At 41.1% G+C, this 17,498-nt stretch overlaps 1 protein-coding gene across 1 annotated transcript in view; it reads right to left on the reverse strand.

Annotated features, from left to right (window-relative positions):
• Positions 1-344: 344 nt before the first annotated feature.
• pemt (phosphatidylethanolamine N-methyltransferase) overlaps positions 345-17,498 on the reverse strand; it is a 138,047-nt gene continuing 120,893 nt past the window's right edge. Inside the window, exons 6-7 of the mRNA XM_076266992.1 lie at positions 16,004-16,078; positions 345-1,592 (exon numbers count right to left, since the gene is read on the reverse strand). Of these exons, the coding sequence (XP_076123107.1) occupies positions 1,538-1,592; positions 16,004-16,078 (130 nt within the window). The 3' untranslated portion in view covers positions 345-1,537. The remainder of the gene's footprint in view (positions 1,593-16,003; positions 16,079-17,498) is intronic.

Raw genomic sequence — 17,498 nt, forward strand, 5'->3', positions numbered from 1 at the left:
GCAGCTCAGAAAAGACATGATGGTATTTGGAGTATATGGGTGATTTCATCATTCCTATGAAGAGTGATCATTCACTAAAATACAGTGAAGTTGTAACAATACATGCAAACTTGCTGGTATACAGTGTAATACTGTGTAAACAACTGCAACGCAGTAATGATACAGTCAATGCATATCTTACTACAGTCAAAACACTTCAATGCACATCCCAATGCAGTAGATAGAAGCTTTGCATATGTCAACACATGCTGTAGGTATCATTCCTAAATACATATCATATTTTTATATAGTATTATTTAAAATATGTATAAATATGAAACCACTGTATGTTCATTCAAAAGAGGAAACTCACTCCTCTAAGTTCTTTTAAGGATTGAGCAAAGAACAGCACATTTTTACAGTACAGCATATGATCTTTTTATATTCATATGGAAAGGTATTTTCCACTAAGACAGGCGCAATATCCTCCAGTTGGTATCGCTTGGCTCAGAGAGTCCGCCCACAGAGACTTAACGGATCATCTGTTAAGATTCAAGTTCAGTATGTAAAAATGGTTATTGAACAAAATACTGAACATCAGCTTAACCAACCCCTAACCTTACCCTCAACCCCTAACCCTTAACCTTAACCATAAATTGTAGTCAACAGTGTCAACAGATAGTTTCAGATAGATCTAAGTATCTGTAGATAATCTGTGTGCGGACTATCCAAGTATCATGTGACCCACGTTATCAGAATGTTAAACTGGATTAAGTGAGGGTCTGGATGTTTAACTAGGTGACTAGGTAAAGACAGAAAGTTTAAGGAAGTCCTGTTTGGTGAAATCTTTGTGCTTGCGTGCAGCTGTACCAGGAATCCAAAGTTTTCAGAGATGCTTAAGGAAGACTATTCATATGCTACAGGAAATACTTAACACACAGAGACAAACAAACACACACACACACACACACACACACACACATACAGTCATTCACTCATACATAACACTGACTCATTGACTCACTCATCCTTAATTAAGAACTGCTTTGTTGACCATTGATGATTTAGTACATTTTGACTGTGAGGTGCCTCTACAAAGGAATGTTCGTCTGTAGATACACCGGAACCTTGGGGTAGTTGTTGGATTGCTTCTCAAAGGTGAGAGAAAGTGGACTGTGGTATCAAAATTACCATCAAAGGTTAAACAGACTGTGACACACTCGGATTTGATCACGGAATGATTCAGAAGGGCAGGGGATGGCTTTGGGTCCTTCTTGGTGTTCCATCGGGGGTTCCGGAACAGAAGGTGCAGGCAGGGAACTCCGGATGTGAGATGGTGGACGGCTGGATGAACTTGCGCACTTTCTCTCTCTCCCTCTCGCTCGCACACACACACACACACACACACACACACACACACACACACACACACACACACATGTCCATGACAGCATTTAATAAGGCAGGTGTGGCCCCTATGTGGCTTGGTCCTGGCAAATCTGTTTGGGTCTGAGCCAGACGGATGATGGGTCAGTCCCAGAGTCACTGTCATCACGCTTCATTTGTGTTTGCAGCACAGTGCTCTCTGCCGATAGATTTCCTCCGTAAAAGGTCTGCAAACACAGAAGAATAAACACACAAACACACATCATAAAAATCATCCTCCACTGCACCGTACCAGTCTGTGCCAAGCACTGTGTGTGCGCGCGCAGGCTTTGTATGTGTATGTGAGTGTGTGTGTGTGTGTGTGTGTGTGTGCAGGCATGTGTGTGTATGTGAGTATAAGTGTGTGTGTGTGTTTGTGTGTGTGCACTGGACATTGGTGCACACATGACTGCACTATTTCATTCCATTGCGTTCATCATCTCTTGCCAACAACTGATAAAGGAATCAGAAATATATTCATTATAGTCAACATACTGAGGAACTGAGCAGAGAAACAGAGGAATGAGGAAAGCCAGAGAGAGAGAGAGAGAGAAAGAGAAAGAGAGAGAGAAAGAGAGAGAGAAAGAGACAGAGAGAGGGAAACAGAAAGAGAGAGACAGAGAGAGAGGGAAAGAGAATGAGAGAAAGGGAAAAAGAATGAGAGAGAGACAGGGAATAAAGAATGGGAGGTGGAGTTATAGGAGAGGACAGAGAAAGATGGAGAGTTCTTGTTTATCCTTGACCATATCATCCACTTACGGATCGGATCGTTTATACTGTTTATCACTGTTCATCACAGCTCACATTGCTCTATCCACCAGCATAATACTGTATTTAAACCAAACCAGATGCCCACACGCCCGTGTGATATCAGAAGCCCGTGCCCACACTACTACTTCAGGTGACACCATGGTGGCACTGTGATGGCAGCGTGACTCATGCCAGGTCAGGAAAGCTACATCCATACCCACTCTTATGCCCAATGCGCTCACTCTAGTCATGTAATTAAGGGGAGAATTTCAGCTTCAGGGGGTCAGATACAAAGAGAGAGAGAGACAGAAAGAGAGTGATAGAGAAAGAGAGAGAGAGGAGATGAAGACAATGCAAATGTGATTGAGAGTGAGAGAGTGAGAGAGAGAGAGAAACAGAGAGAGAGCATAAATAGGTAGAATCACCAAAACGGCCAATCAGGTAAGGGATAATGTATTGTTCACCTGCCAGTGTCAGAAAATAAATCCGGAAAGAGTGAACAGCACTCCAACTGGTAGCCTACAATAGCCTACATTACCCCACTTAGTATACTGCCACTTACCAGAAGAGAAACCTTCTACAGTATGTCTTTTATAAATTATTTTATTTCCGATTTTTGGCTTCTTCACGCAAATATAACTCAAAAGTTCCAGGTGTTGCATAGCAACATATTTACTTTCTGACTCAGGCCCTGTCAGCAACAAGCTGAGTAAATATAAATACACATAATTATTATTATGAATCAGAAGCACAGAACGGCAGTAGTCATTCATTTCTTGCACTCTATCAGAAATATCAAACCTTAACTTTCTTCAGTATTCTGATGAGTTATTATAAGGAGAAATAATATCACTGTAGTAACAGATGGTGTGTAAACTAACAGTCAGAGAAACACGGACGAATTTGTGTCAAACCAATGTTGATATAATGTATTTACAAGACCTGCACATTTAAAAATAAAACAATTTGTGATTTTATATAGAATTTAAAATGTAAATTTCCAACATCCAATTTAAAACCAACTTTACCATAGTTATGCACACATCCACTTCATGTACACAGTCAAAAAGCAAGCCAAGATAACAAACATTGCATCGCAATTTAACTGTGGGTTATGGCCAGACTGTCACGATAGCCTTTATTAGACATGCTTTTGGCTACCACTTGGATGAGGACGATAACTCAGGAGAAAGAAAAGACGGTCTAAAAAGGGCAACTTTTAAATCTACAGGAGCGCATCTTTGGGCAAGTGTATGGTATAAAATTCTCGCCAAAAGTTTTCTGTACCTGTACCAACGTTTTGTGCTTGTAAGAATATTTTGTGCTCGTAAAAATGATTTGTGTACATGTAAAAATAATTTGTATCTGTACAAATATTTTGTGCATGTAAAAATGGTTTGAACATCTTCAAATCCGTTTTCTCACTGTGTAGAATTTTTTTTTTGTGAATTTGCAAACGATATTTGCACGCACGGATTTTCCATTTGCAAGTGCGCATCTGTTTTCTACAGACATGAAACAGATCTACGGGTACGAAACGAATGTACAAAACGAATGTACAAAGTACAAAACTTTTTTACAAATTTTCCCAAAACAGCCAATCACAGCACTGCTTACTGAACGGCCAGTCAGCCGATCAGCTCGCTTCTTTAATTTCTGAAACGCTGGACATAGAAAATACTGCTCTGGGTACATGTAAACACCACAGTTCAGAAGAGGTGAAACACTTAAAAAAGAAGAGCTATCTTAGCTAACAAGCAAACAGCTCAACTTAACTCTATTCCTTCCCTACTCTAATATCATTAACTAGAACTAATAAAATTCGGATCAATAGTATTATTATTAATGATATAATTGTTCTGTATAGTTATTGTGTTATAGTGTTTTCCGACTAGTCATTCCTCCCTTTGTATTTCCCACGTTATATGTGCGGTGCTTTCACGTAACGTTAGCAGAGACGGTTGATAAAAGCAGTATCTTTGACGTTAGCTTAGCCCAGCCAATACTAGCCCAGTTAGCTGCCATTACCTATTGTTACCTACTAATTACCTATCCAGTGCTCGCGTTTTAAACTATACTGTTTATTAGTTCTAGTTAATGATATTAGATTCATAGTAGGGAAGAAATAGAGTTAAGATGAGGTGTTTGCTTGTTAGCTAAGTTAGCTTGTTACCTAAGCTAGCTAGAACATAACAGTTACTGCTACATGACCAAAAAAGTTCAGGGTGGCTTTAGGCTGACTATGACTAAAGACCCATTCATTCTGGACTTAAAAGACGGATTTCACACGCCCTAACCATTGTACTTTTACACAAAATTGGGTAGTTTACCATGTCTCATTAAGAGTTATTGTTCCCACAGGGTTAGTATTATTATTAATGATAATTGTTCTGTATAGTTATTGTGTTAGAGTTTTCCGACTAGTCATTCCTCCCTTTGTATTTCCCATGTTATATGTGCAGTGCTTTCACGTAACGTTAGCAGAGACAGTTGATAGGCTGATTGTCCGTTCAGTAAGCAGTGCTGTGATTGGCTGTTTTGGGAAAATTTGTAAAAAAGTTTTGTACTTGTAAATTCGTTTCGTACCCGTAGATCTGTTTCATGTCTGTAGAAAACAGATGCGCACTTGCAAATGGAAAATCCGTGCGTGCAAAAATCGTTCGCAAATTCACAAAATTTTTTTCTACACAGTGACAAAACGGATTTGAAGATGTACAAACCATTTTTGCATGCACAAAATATTTTTACAGACACAAATTATTTTTACATGTACACAAATATTTTTTACGAGCACAAAATATTCTTACAAGCACAAAACTTTGGTACAGGTACAGAAAACTTTTGGCGAGAATTTTATACCATACAAGTGGGGCCGGCGTGGAAACACGTTGCACTATCAAGGGAAAAAAAATAGGATTTGGACTTGCCTTATTAGCATTATTATTCATCACTATTGAACCTATATTATGATATGCACCATACCCCGGCTTTCTCTCTCTCACACACACACACACACACACAGACACACACATGTTATTAGCATTATTATTCATCACTATTGAACCTATATTATGATACGCACCATACCCCGGCAGTGGCCTGTTCGTGCGTAAAGGGTCACGTTTGAACACTCGAGTCCACGTGTGGTCCAGACCTAATTACCAGGACAATGTCTACATGTCATGTCTGAAAGCGGCTTGTTTGTGTGTGTGTGTGTGTGGAGGGGGCATAACATATGTGGAGAATAATATTAGCAGAGAGGTAAGAACTCAATAGTGTCAAAGTATGCTTTGCATGTGTGTGTGTGTGTGTGTGTGTGTGACAGGCAAAGAAAGACAGAAAGAGATCACGTTTCTTTACCACATGAGGAGCATTATAAGAAAAAGCATAGGGCTTGCTAGTGTCGCTGAAGAGAGAGTGTGTGTGTGTGTGTGTGTGTGCTCATATATGGGGACTGTGATAGGTGGCAGAAAGATAAGAACCTTGTAAATTGTGTGTGAGCGTGTGTGTGCTTGTGTTGTGTTATTCGAGTATGTGCAAGTTTAAGTGTTTTATTACAGGAGATGAATTGTTAATGTCGTGTGAATATGGCACAGACAAGGCCAGTGGAACATAGGTGCCCACTCCCACCACACCAGAGGTGGACAGAGTACAGCTTCATTACTTGAGTAAAAGTACAGATACCCTTTGCTAAATTTTACTCAAGTACAAGTAAAAGTACAACAGTCAGATGTACTGAAAGACTTGTTTTTAAAAGTACTTGACTATCAAGAGTACAAGAGTAGCCTACATTTTCTAAATATTGCATTACTACTGACACAGTGCTTACATTTACAGAAACGTCCTAAATGGAGTTATGAAAAATTTTAATGTTAATACCTTGGAGAATGTAAATTATATTATATTATTTCAGCGATATCAGTTATGTAACTAAATATAACTGGATTATATTATTTCAGCGATATCAGTTATGTATATAACTGGATTATATTTCAGCGATATCAGTTATGTATATAACTGGATTATATTATTTCAGCGATATCAATTATGTATATAACTGGATTATATTATTTCAGCGATATCAGTCATGTATATATATCTGGATTATATTATTTCAGCGATATCAGTCATGTATATAACTGGATTATATTATTTCAGCGATATCAGTCATGTATATAACTGGATTATATTATTTCAGCGATATCAATTATGTATATAACTGGATTATATTATTTCAGCGATATCAGTCATGTATATAACTGGATTATATTATTTCAGCGATATCAGTTATGTAACTAAATATAACTGGATTATATTATTTCAGCGATATCAGTTATGTATATAACTGGATTATATTATTTCAGCGATATCAGTCATGTATATAACTGGATTATATTATTTCAGCGATATCAGTCATGTATATAACTGGATTATATTATTTCAGCGATATCAGTTATGTAACTAAATATAACTGGATTATATTATTTCAGCGATATCAGTTATGTATATAACTGGATTATATTATTTCAGCGATATCAGTCATGTATATAACTGGATTATATTATTTCAGCGATATCAGTCATGTATATAACTGGATTATATTATTTCAGCGATATCAGTTATGTAACTAAATATAACTGGATTATATTATTTCAGCGATATCAGTTATGTATATAACTGGATTATATTATTTCAGCGATATCAGTCATGTATATAACTGGATTATATTATTTCAGCGATATCAGTCATGTATATAACTGGATTATATTATTTCAGCGATATCAGTTATGCAACTAAATATAACTGGATTATATTATTTCAGCGATATCAGTTATGTATATAACTGGATTAAATTATTTCAGCGATATCAGTCATGTATATAACTGGATTATATTATTTCAGCGATATCAGTCATGTATATAACTGGATTATATTATTTCAGCGATATCAGTGATGTATATAACTGATTGAGTTGAATGGACCCCACTGCCGCTCACCAGACAACACAGACAGGAAGAGAGGCACACACAGGTGTGTGATTAGCCAGCGGAGAGTGAGGTGTGTGTGTGTGTGTGTGTGTGTGAGAGAGAGTGAGGTGTGTGTGTGTGTGTGTGAGAGAGAGAGTGAGGTGTGTGTGTGTGTGTGTGTGTGTGTGTGTGTGTGAGAGAGAGAGAGTGTGGTGTGTGTGTCTGTGCATGGAGAGTGTTGATGTATAGAGTGTAGAAGGATGACAAAGAGTGACCCTATGAGAGAGAAGTGGGTCACACTGAGACTACTGTCTCCTGGGGAGAAAGACACACACACACACACACACACACACACACACACACACACACACACACACACACACACACCTTAAAGGACACCCTCTCTTTGACGTACATTTCTATCAGACAACATGATCACATGTACTGTTTTAGATGGGGTGTTGCTTTTAGACGTCCTTTCACCAGGCCGGTCCGCAGATTGGACAATGTGACCTGCCTAATGCTAATGGACTCAGCTGATGCTAGTCACATTCATGCTGTCGCTGATGTCTTGTATAACCTACATATATCCTTCTCTCAAACATTTTGCCATTTTGCCTGAAGAAAAGATCCTGTTGGTTTTTAAGTTCAAAGGTTCAAAATTATTCATACCCTTTTTAAATAATCAATGGAAACATCTTTATTTGCCATCACAAATAAGATGGCAGTGAGAGTGTGTGTGTGTGTGTGTGTGTGTGTGTGTGTGTGTGAGAGAGAGAGAGAGAGAGAGAGAGAGAGAGAAGTGTGTGAGGAGCATTGGCAAAGTGTGTTTGTGGTAGGGCTGTAACGATACACCAACCTCACGATTCGGTTTGTATCACGATTTTTGACCCACGGTTCGATACGAATCTCGATTTTTCTTTTTTTTTTTGGGGGGGGGGGGGGGGCTAGACATTTTATTAAATAACATTTTTAATAGCCTCCCTTAGAACACCAGAGGATTACAATATAATACATCTATTATTTTATATCCTGATATAAAAATATTTTTTTTGAATGACTGATATTTATTACAGCACACTTTATGCAGATTAGCCTATAGCCTAGGCCTACTATTTTTTATTACAACTCTACCTCTTTAATTCAGCTGTCTGGTTGAAGCCTGGAAATATTGTAAACAAAGTAGCATAGTTGGCTAGCTTAGCTGATCATAGTCTACTGATTGGACTGTTCAGTTTCCCCATGTGTGTTTAAGTTTCAAGGTAATACTTGTTCTCCTTGGGACAGGCCCTTTTGGGAAACGTTGGTATTGAGATGATCAGTGAACTTCAATGCAAGAGTTTTAAACAAATATGTGCAGCATGCTAATGATGCTAAGCGGATTTAATAGTAATTTAGCTAGTCGTCTATGCGTCCTTGCTTTCACGATTGTGAATGTTTTATTTAAGTCGCGCGTGTTCATTGAGCAGGAGAGGGAGGGAGAGTGAGAGGGAGGGAGCGCGAGAGAGAGCGGGGCAAGGAGAGGGGGGTTACTTCTATACTGTTTGGTAAAGTTGCACACATAGTCTACAATGAAAGCAAGGAGAGGTATGAAATTATTATTTATTTATTTATGTTTTTGGACAACGTAGGCTATCGATAAGTAAAGCGGGAGATGTGGGTTGCTTTTGCGGCCGCATAAGCTGCAAAGCACTGCATGAAACACTAGAAAGGGTGTGTCGCGATTCTGCCTTTTCACACCGCGACACAGTATCGTGGATATGAATGTCGCGATTTCGGTTTCGAATCGTATATCGTTACAGCCCTAGTTTGTGGCTATTGATGTGTGTTTGTAAAGCATGAAGACTGTTTGTAAAGTGTGATGTGTGTTTGTGAGGAGTGTTTGCAAAGTGTGAAGACTGTTTGTAAAGTGTGATGTGTGTTTGTGAACAGTGTTTGTAAAGTATGATGCGTGTTTGTCTGGAATCCAAATCGCGACTGACTTCTTTTACTGTAATACGCACAGACACACACACACACACACACACACACACGCGCACACACACACAGACACGCACACACACGTAGACACACACACACACGCACACACACACACACACACACGCACACACGCACGCACACACACACAGACACGCACACACACACGCACACACACACACACACACCACATACAGAGTGGGAGGACACATCTCTCTGTTCTCTGTTATCAGAGGGTTGGACTGAGCAGCTGCTAGACACACACATACTCACACACACACACACTCCACACAAATAAATCTACACACCAACACAGACACACACAAACAAATCATCACAGACATCACACGAACACACAACCTTGTTGCGGTCTTTGTCCGCCTTCAGAGTCATCAAACCCCCCCCCCCCCCATACATACACACAACAACAACAGTGTGTGACCCAAATATGAGCATTCATTGCAAAACAGTCCAGCTCAATAAAAGTGTCCCAGTAGCTTGACCTTACTGTACCATCCAGCATGATGAGTTTGTTCTCATCTATAAACATGGCCAGATGTCGCACACACTCCGTTTTCTGCTGAAGTCGGGGGTGGAGAGGGCCTGCATCAGCATAAGGATGAGATCACAACTAGAGCTGAGTGGACCCAACGCCACCCCGCCAGAGAACCGGAGAGAACCTAATGACTTCTCGCTTTCTCTCACTCTCCCCGCCAGAGAACCGGAGAGAACCTAATGACTTCTCGCTTTCTCTCACTCTCCCCGCCAGAGAACCGGAGAGAACCTAATGACTTCTCGCTTTCTCTCTCTCCCTGCCAGAGAACCGGAGAGAACCTAATGACTTCTCGCTTTCTCTCACTCTCCCTGCCAGAGAACCGGAGAGAACCTAATGACTTCTCGCTTTCTCTCACTCTCCCCGCCAGAGAACCGGAGAGAACATAATGACTTCTCGCTTTCTCTCACTCTCCCCGCCAGAGAACCGGAGAGAACATAATGACTTCTCGCTTTCTCTCACTCTCCCCGCCAGAGAACCGGAGAGAACCTAATGACTTCTCGCTTTCTCTCACTCTCCCCGCCAGAGAACCGGAGAGAACCTAATGACTTCTCGCTTTCTCTCACTCTCCCCAACTGCAGGACCGCATTGTCAACTGAAACAATATCTGTCTACAAACGTCAACTGTCATGAATCTGTGTCAACGTTAAACAGCCTTTTGAAGGCAATTATGGCATACAATTGGTGCTTAACCCAGGAGTATACTGTGATCATTTGTGTTCAATTGTGTTATATTGTGATAAAACTGGTTTAAAATGGGACTTTAATTACACCTTGTGCCCATTATGTCTGGTGTGAGTGGAACACACACTTATGTGAGTGATGCTCTAGTGATGATGGTGATGATCAATCTGGGTGAAAATAACTAGCTCATCATTTTAAAAAGTCGATTTTTAGGCTATTTGCGTTCATCTAGACAGGACAGCGAGGAAGGACAGGAAGTGAGTGGGAGAGAGATAGATGGTTGTGGGATTGGGAAATGACCGCAGCTTGGACTCGAATCTGGGTCCCCGTGGGCACATGGACCCGAACATGGAATGGACACTGTGGCGGTCACTTGCGCCACAGCAGCCCCACCCAGCCCATCTTGACCAGACTGGGTCAGTGCTAGATCACTGCCCATCTTGACCAGACTGGGACAGTGCTAGACCACTGCTCATGGAACTTCATGCACAGTTATGTGCATATGTATTGTCACCCTTCTGGAAAACAAATGACTATGTAGATTTCTCAAGCGACATAGAGTGCAAGGCTACAAGCACCAGGGCTAGAGGTCCTGCTGGCTACACAGAGCTAGCCTGGCTAATACAAGACTGCTCTAAAAATCCTTGGTTCGCTTCCGTTTTCCAAAAGGCATTACCAGTGGTGAAATTAAACTTGACTTGGTATATTAGATTGCTTTCTCACTGCAAACGAGCCGCTCTGGCGTTCGATTAGAAACGAGCCGAGACCATCTCCTCCAGGCGGTCTCGGCTCATTTGTTTGGTTTGGATCGGGCATCCGTAGCCTACTGGTTAGGGAATCGGACCTGTGACCGAAGGGTAGGGTTGGGTATCGTTTCAATTTGAACGATTCCGATTCCAATTCCGATTTCTTATTTCGATTCCGGTTCCTAACGATTCTCGACTCCGATTTTTTTTAAAGGCAGGGTCAAAAAAAGTTTAGGATATTTTAAATGAGCTAGCTAACCAACAGTCTTTCTCAGGGTATCTGCACATTTTCCAAGTGCAAATTTTTCAAGACTTTTTAAGACCTTTTCAAGACATCTAAATGAAAATTAAGACTATACCACGACAAAAAGATATATATATGACTGTTTATGCAATATTTTTTTTTTCCTACTAATTTTAACCCCCACCCCATTTTGGATGTCTACAGAAGTTACCAAATATATTTTGGCGAAAGAAAAATAACTGTGTGTGAATTACCTTCACAGCTATAAATGCCAAATTGTAGGGTCTGGGCTGCTTGCTTTTGAAGCTGGCTGTACATATTTGGTTTTGCTTACTGCTGAGGCTGACTGTTCTTCACCTGTAGGAAAGATGCAAACAGATCAACTTAACATATACAGTATTTCCTCCTGATTGCGAAGCACTGCACATAATTTGACCAGCAGTCTTCGCGTCCATAGTTTGTGAAACGATGCTACGTCCGAGCAAAGACTTTAGATGCCAAGCGCAACTCCAAAAAGGAGAACAAATGAGCGTCTGGCTTGAGGCTGCGCCGGACGCCGGACAGGGCTTTTAAAATTCATAGGCTATGTCCGGCCTAAATTCGAACATATGGCCAACCTATCGCTAACTGGCTTACCAACTCTTTCTCCCGCTCATTCTACCATAGGCTCCCTCATTCCACGTAGGCTACCTGTCTATCTCTCAGGCCTCAGCTACACCACAAAAATGTCAGGCATATTATTTTGTACATAGGCCTACTGTATTATTACCGTTTTCACACCTTTAACCAAACCCGTGAAAAACATCTTCACTCTGCAAGCACTACACTTCCTCCCGTAGCCTAATAGCCTATACAATTGCGTTTTAAATACACAAAACTGGATGGAGACATCACTCGCTCTCTTGCACTCGCTGGCGGTCCCATACGCACATTTAATACCTCTCTTTCGAAAATTCAGTTGTATTTAAGACTTTTTAAGAATCCGCGGGAACCCTGCTTTCTGAATGAAATAGTCTGACATTCTCCATGAATTTGAATTCTATGAACTATGCGCTTCTTCGTTGGTGTTTAGCCGTTTCTTCTTCCAGTTGGCGGACTGGGAATCGAAACTAGGAATCGAAATTTAAACTTTTGAACGATTCCGGGAAAATCGCAAAGATAGTCCCGGTTCCAACCAATACTCGATATTCGATACCCAAGATACCGAAGGGTGGCCGGTTCATTTCCTGACCAGTAGGAAAAATGTGGGTGGGGTGGGGGTGGAATGATTGAACAGCGCTCTCCTATATCCACATCCATGGATGAGGTGCCCTTGAGCAAGGCACCTAACCCCCAACTAAGATAAAGGCTGCCCACTGCTCCGGGTGTGTATGTGTGCTCCTACTGTGCTCACTGAGGGTGTGTGTGTTTGGATGGGTGTACACTAGGGGTGTGAATCTCTCATGTAAAAGACGATACGATTCACATCTAGATACATGGGCACGATTCGATACAAGAAAAGATACATGTTCATAAAAAACGATTCAGTACGATTCGATGCGATGCGATTCGATGCAGTTCGATGCAGTTGAAGAATGGAAAGCATTCTGAAAGATTTTTTATCATTTGCTTAAGGTGCAAATTCATTTTATATTATAAATTATCATGGTCACAAATGTGTGAATATGATTATCTAAACTGAGGTTTGTATCATATATTGTATTGAAATGAAAAAAGAATAGTCTACATTTCAGCCAAACAAAGCAGCCAGATACAACATAAAAATACATTTTTATAGACTTTATAGATTTTATAGAGTTATATCTGATTGTTTTCAAGGAGCTGTAGCCTATTGTTGAGGTAAGACAATACCGAAATAAAATAAAACGGTGCTTAAGACAATCTTGGCTTTTTCTCATAGCTAGAACAACATAGGCCTACATATCAATGAACTGGGCCTATTGTGTTCCAAGTCTGAGTGAATATGAACAAAATAATAATAATTTGTACATCGTTTTAGCAGCAAGGGCCAAATTATTCTTTAACATTAAGGAAATCCCTTCATCAAACGTAAGGCTACTCTACAGACTATCGTTGCCGTTTAGGAATGCTATAGTAAGTGTTTAATTTCGCGCTGGATTTTGACAAACAAAAGAGTAAAATCTGTCAAACAACGACAGAGTGCGAGTTGTCACGTGCTTAAATTGCAGTAGATGTATGGGTAATGAAGTCCTTTGTCTACTTTGGGCAATGAGTATAGCCCAAAACGAACTTCATTACCCACAAATCCGTGCCACGTGTAGTTTCAAAACAGGAAGTGGGATGAACGCGCTGCTTGCAACGTAAATCAGAGTCTGAGCGAGCAGAAAAGGTTATGAACCGATTTGTAACAAGTAAATCGATATAACGACCGGTTCATTTCAGTTTTATTCCGATACGGGGCTTCACATATCGATGTAGCCGTATCTTACACGTTAAAAACGGATACCGATACGTATCGGTTAATCTTTACACCCCAAGTGTACACTATATGTGGGTGTGCTGTACACTACCTCCAGATGGGTATAATGCAGAACACACTGCATGAGGGTGTGTTGTACACTACCTCCAGATGGGTATAATGCAGAACACACTGCATGAGGGTGTGTTGTACACTACCTCCAGATGGGTATAATGCAGAACACACTGCATGAGGCTGTGTTGTACACTACCTCCAGATGGGTATAATGCAGAACACACTGCATGAGGCTGTGTTGTACACTACCTCCAGATGGGTATAATGCAGAACACACTGCATGAGGCTGTGTTGTACACTACCTCCAGATGGGTATAATGCAGAACACACTGCATGAGGGTGTGTTGTACACTACCTCCAGATGGGTATAATGCAGAACACACTGCATGAGGGTGTGTTGTACACTACCTCCAGATGGGTATAATGCAGAACACAAATTCCTCGTATATGCAAGTATACTTGGCCTATTAAACCTGATTTACATTTACAAAACAGAGTGCGATTGCTGCTTTCACATATACCCAATCGAACCGATTTTTGGGGGCAACGCTCCACGTTCCGAATCAACGAACCAGGTATGAAAGCACCCGTAAACTCTTGCCCAATTCTGTCCAAGAGTACATACAGCCACCACATGTTCCTTGTAAACAAAGTGTTCAAACGCACAAACAAAGTGTTCACACGCTTACTAGTTTCAAAGAATATACTCCTTTCTGTTGTTTAAAACTTACGCCATCAGCAGAGCAGCATTGGCAGAGCTCCTTGCATGGGGAACAGAAGTATGCACACCTGTCAACACTCCCGTTTTTCCTGGGTCCTGGGTCATCTCCCGGCACCCTCCCGTTTTGTTATTTCTCACGGAAAACTCCCGTAATTTGCATGGCCTTCAAACTTAATTTTAAAATCATTGATCCATTCATTTTTTCTATTAGTCTGACATCTCCCAGGTTGCCAGATTGTGTATGAAATACTAGCCTCGTGAGACCATCCTGATCTTGCGAGCTTCAGGGTTTCACTCGCAGATCAGTCTGGATACTTTCCGTTAAAGAAAATTTGGAGCAGTTCACCAAACGAACGTCCAATCAGCGTTGGCTTTGAGGCGGGTTGAGGTGTGACGCAACGAACAACATGACGGCATCCACAGAGATGAGCATAGCTATCGCGCAAGTTTTATTCAAATTAGAAAGTATTCCTGGGTAAACTGTGAAGCTATGAGTCTCAGCCATGCAGCTGGGAGGAATGAACGACACAGACATCCTCCACGGCTGATTCCAGTTCATAATGGAGGAATATACTATCTTCAGAAGTGTAGGGCCTACCGTGAAAACTTGATGGGAATTGTCGTTGATTAGGTTCATAAATGGTAAGTTAAAACATCTTAACGTTTGTCACGTTACCTAACTTAATTGTATGTTAAACGGCATTAGAAGAATACTTTGTTCATCTAATTGGTTGATTTGGCCCGTCGATAACCAACAAAGGTGGTGATAGACAGATGGTTTATCCAATCAGCTAACCAGTATGTCCTCCGCTTCCCAAAAGTTCTTCAATGAAAAGTTTCCAGATGGATATGCGGAGCAAATCCATCTGGCGGAGTCAGGTTAATGAAATACACCCTACACATACACAATCACTTACTTTCAATTTCAACCGTTTTTTCATAGGGTTAAAACCTGGCAACCCAAAACCCAAATAAGGCAGCGGGTGCTGACTGCGCAGTGCGCAGCCTGAATCTCGTAAGCAAGCAGGCTAGTTGAATGGCCTACTCCAGAACTAGCTGTTGTGAAATTGTTGGAATTTAATTGATTAACACATCAAATAAACTGTTATTGAGTGTTGTTGATACACTGAACTTGTGTCCTCGGAACCAAATCTGACAGCAAGCAGCTTTGGAGTTTTGGAAGTAGGCTGCAGGCAGGCAGCTGGTGGATACATAACTGGCATGCATAAGGTAATGGTAAGGTAAAAGCAACGACCGAAATGCAGTGTTAAAACACGTGTATGAAACATGTTAAATATGCAAACACTGATCTGGTACAAACACTGACCCGTTTTTGGAAAGCTAAATGTTGACAGGTATGGAAGTATGGTGGATGGGGGGAGAAAGAGAGGGAAGGATGAGAGATGGAGATAGAGAGAAAAGTGAGAGAAACAAGAGAGGAGAGGGAGCGAAAGACACCTTACCCTTCATATGCGATGGCAACCTTGTAAGTCACAGCAACCACTACAGTCAGTACAACACCAACTGGACTGGCATTCCTGAGAGAGAGAGAGAGAGAGAGAGAGAGAGAGAGAGAGAGAGAGAGAGAGAGAGAAGGATTAATAGGTGGACATCAGTTTCTTTGTCTGCCTCCATTGTCAAGATTACAGACACAGAGGTACAGTATGTGTGTGTGTGTGTGTGTGTGTGTGTGTGTGGTGGAGTCAATAGGTTGAGATGGGTCAGTTTGTCTGTCTCTCTCTTGTTAGTCTAGAGGAATACGCCTGGATTCAGGGGGAAATAGGGTGGGGGGAATGTCTGATTTCGAACAAAGCTTTTCTCAATAGCCAATCGCAGAGAGGTGGCAGACCTTGTGAATATGCACATGTACTGGGTGTTTCATGAAAATACCGCCGACAGCGGACTAACAACCAAAACGATGGCGTTTAGTTTGCCTTTGTAGCCATCTCTGGCTAGCCTTTGCTTAGGGAAATGAGATATAACTTCTGCAGAGGTTTAAAGCAAATGTTGTTACGAATTTACATTTTTTCAAAAATCGACTCTAAACATGCTTCAATTATGTTTGTATCGGCAGCCATTTCGCACTGGTTTCAGTAGGAACTTTTCCCCAAGAACATAACGGAAGAGAGATCAGTGGGCATCTCTGAAAGTAGCTGTTTTCCGGTTGTAAATGTTTTGGCCCAGAAGTTCGTTCAGCATGATGCGAGCTTCTGGGTGCCAGAATACTCTCTAATAATCAAGTTTCCACTCCGTCAGTAGCATGCTCTAACCTCTCATCTCTCCTCAAACACCTTCGCACATGCACACACACTGTACACACACAGCACACACACACACACACACACACACACATACAATCTCATAGTCTGGCATGCATCCAAGTGTAGGAGTTACCATTCAACCATACTCAAAGCATTCACACACACACACACACACACATAAAACAGAGAGGGATGATCACACACACACACACACACATAAAACAGAGAGGGATGATCACACAAACACACACACACTCACACAAAGGCACATAGCTACAAACACACACACACACACACACACACATGCATACAGATGTGCCCATGCAACTGTCCAGATGCAAACACACAAACACCATGCTCATTTGAACTCATATAATTCTTAAGAGCACATAAATAATCTCTCCCTAAAATGTGCATGGCACAAGACTACCAATCAGCCACACCATTCCCACTGCCCATTACATTAGCTCTACTGTTGCACTGCCCATTACATTAGCTCTACTGTTGCACTGCCCATTACATTAGCTCTACTGTTGCACTGCCCATTACATTAGCTCTACTGTTGCACTGCATGCGTCCATCCTGTTGTGGAGCTGACCTAATGCTGCTTCTGTCACTATAGCTACAGACTTACAAGACAGACTTCTGTAAGGACAATGATGAGTGGAGAGACGCCAATTAATTCGCTCGTATATCC

Source organism: Alosa pseudoharengus, unplaced genomic scaffold, assembly GCF_046254945.1.
Source record: "Alosa pseudoharengus isolate Yale_2024_CS ecotype anadromous, Long Island Sound unplaced genomic scaffold, YU_APseudo_1.1 YU_APseudo_1.1_scf_4, whole genome shotgun sequence".
In the NCBI taxonomy this organism is placed as follows: Eukaryota; Metazoa; Chordata; class Actinopteri; order Clupeiformes; family Clupeidae; genus Alosa; species Alosa pseudoharengus.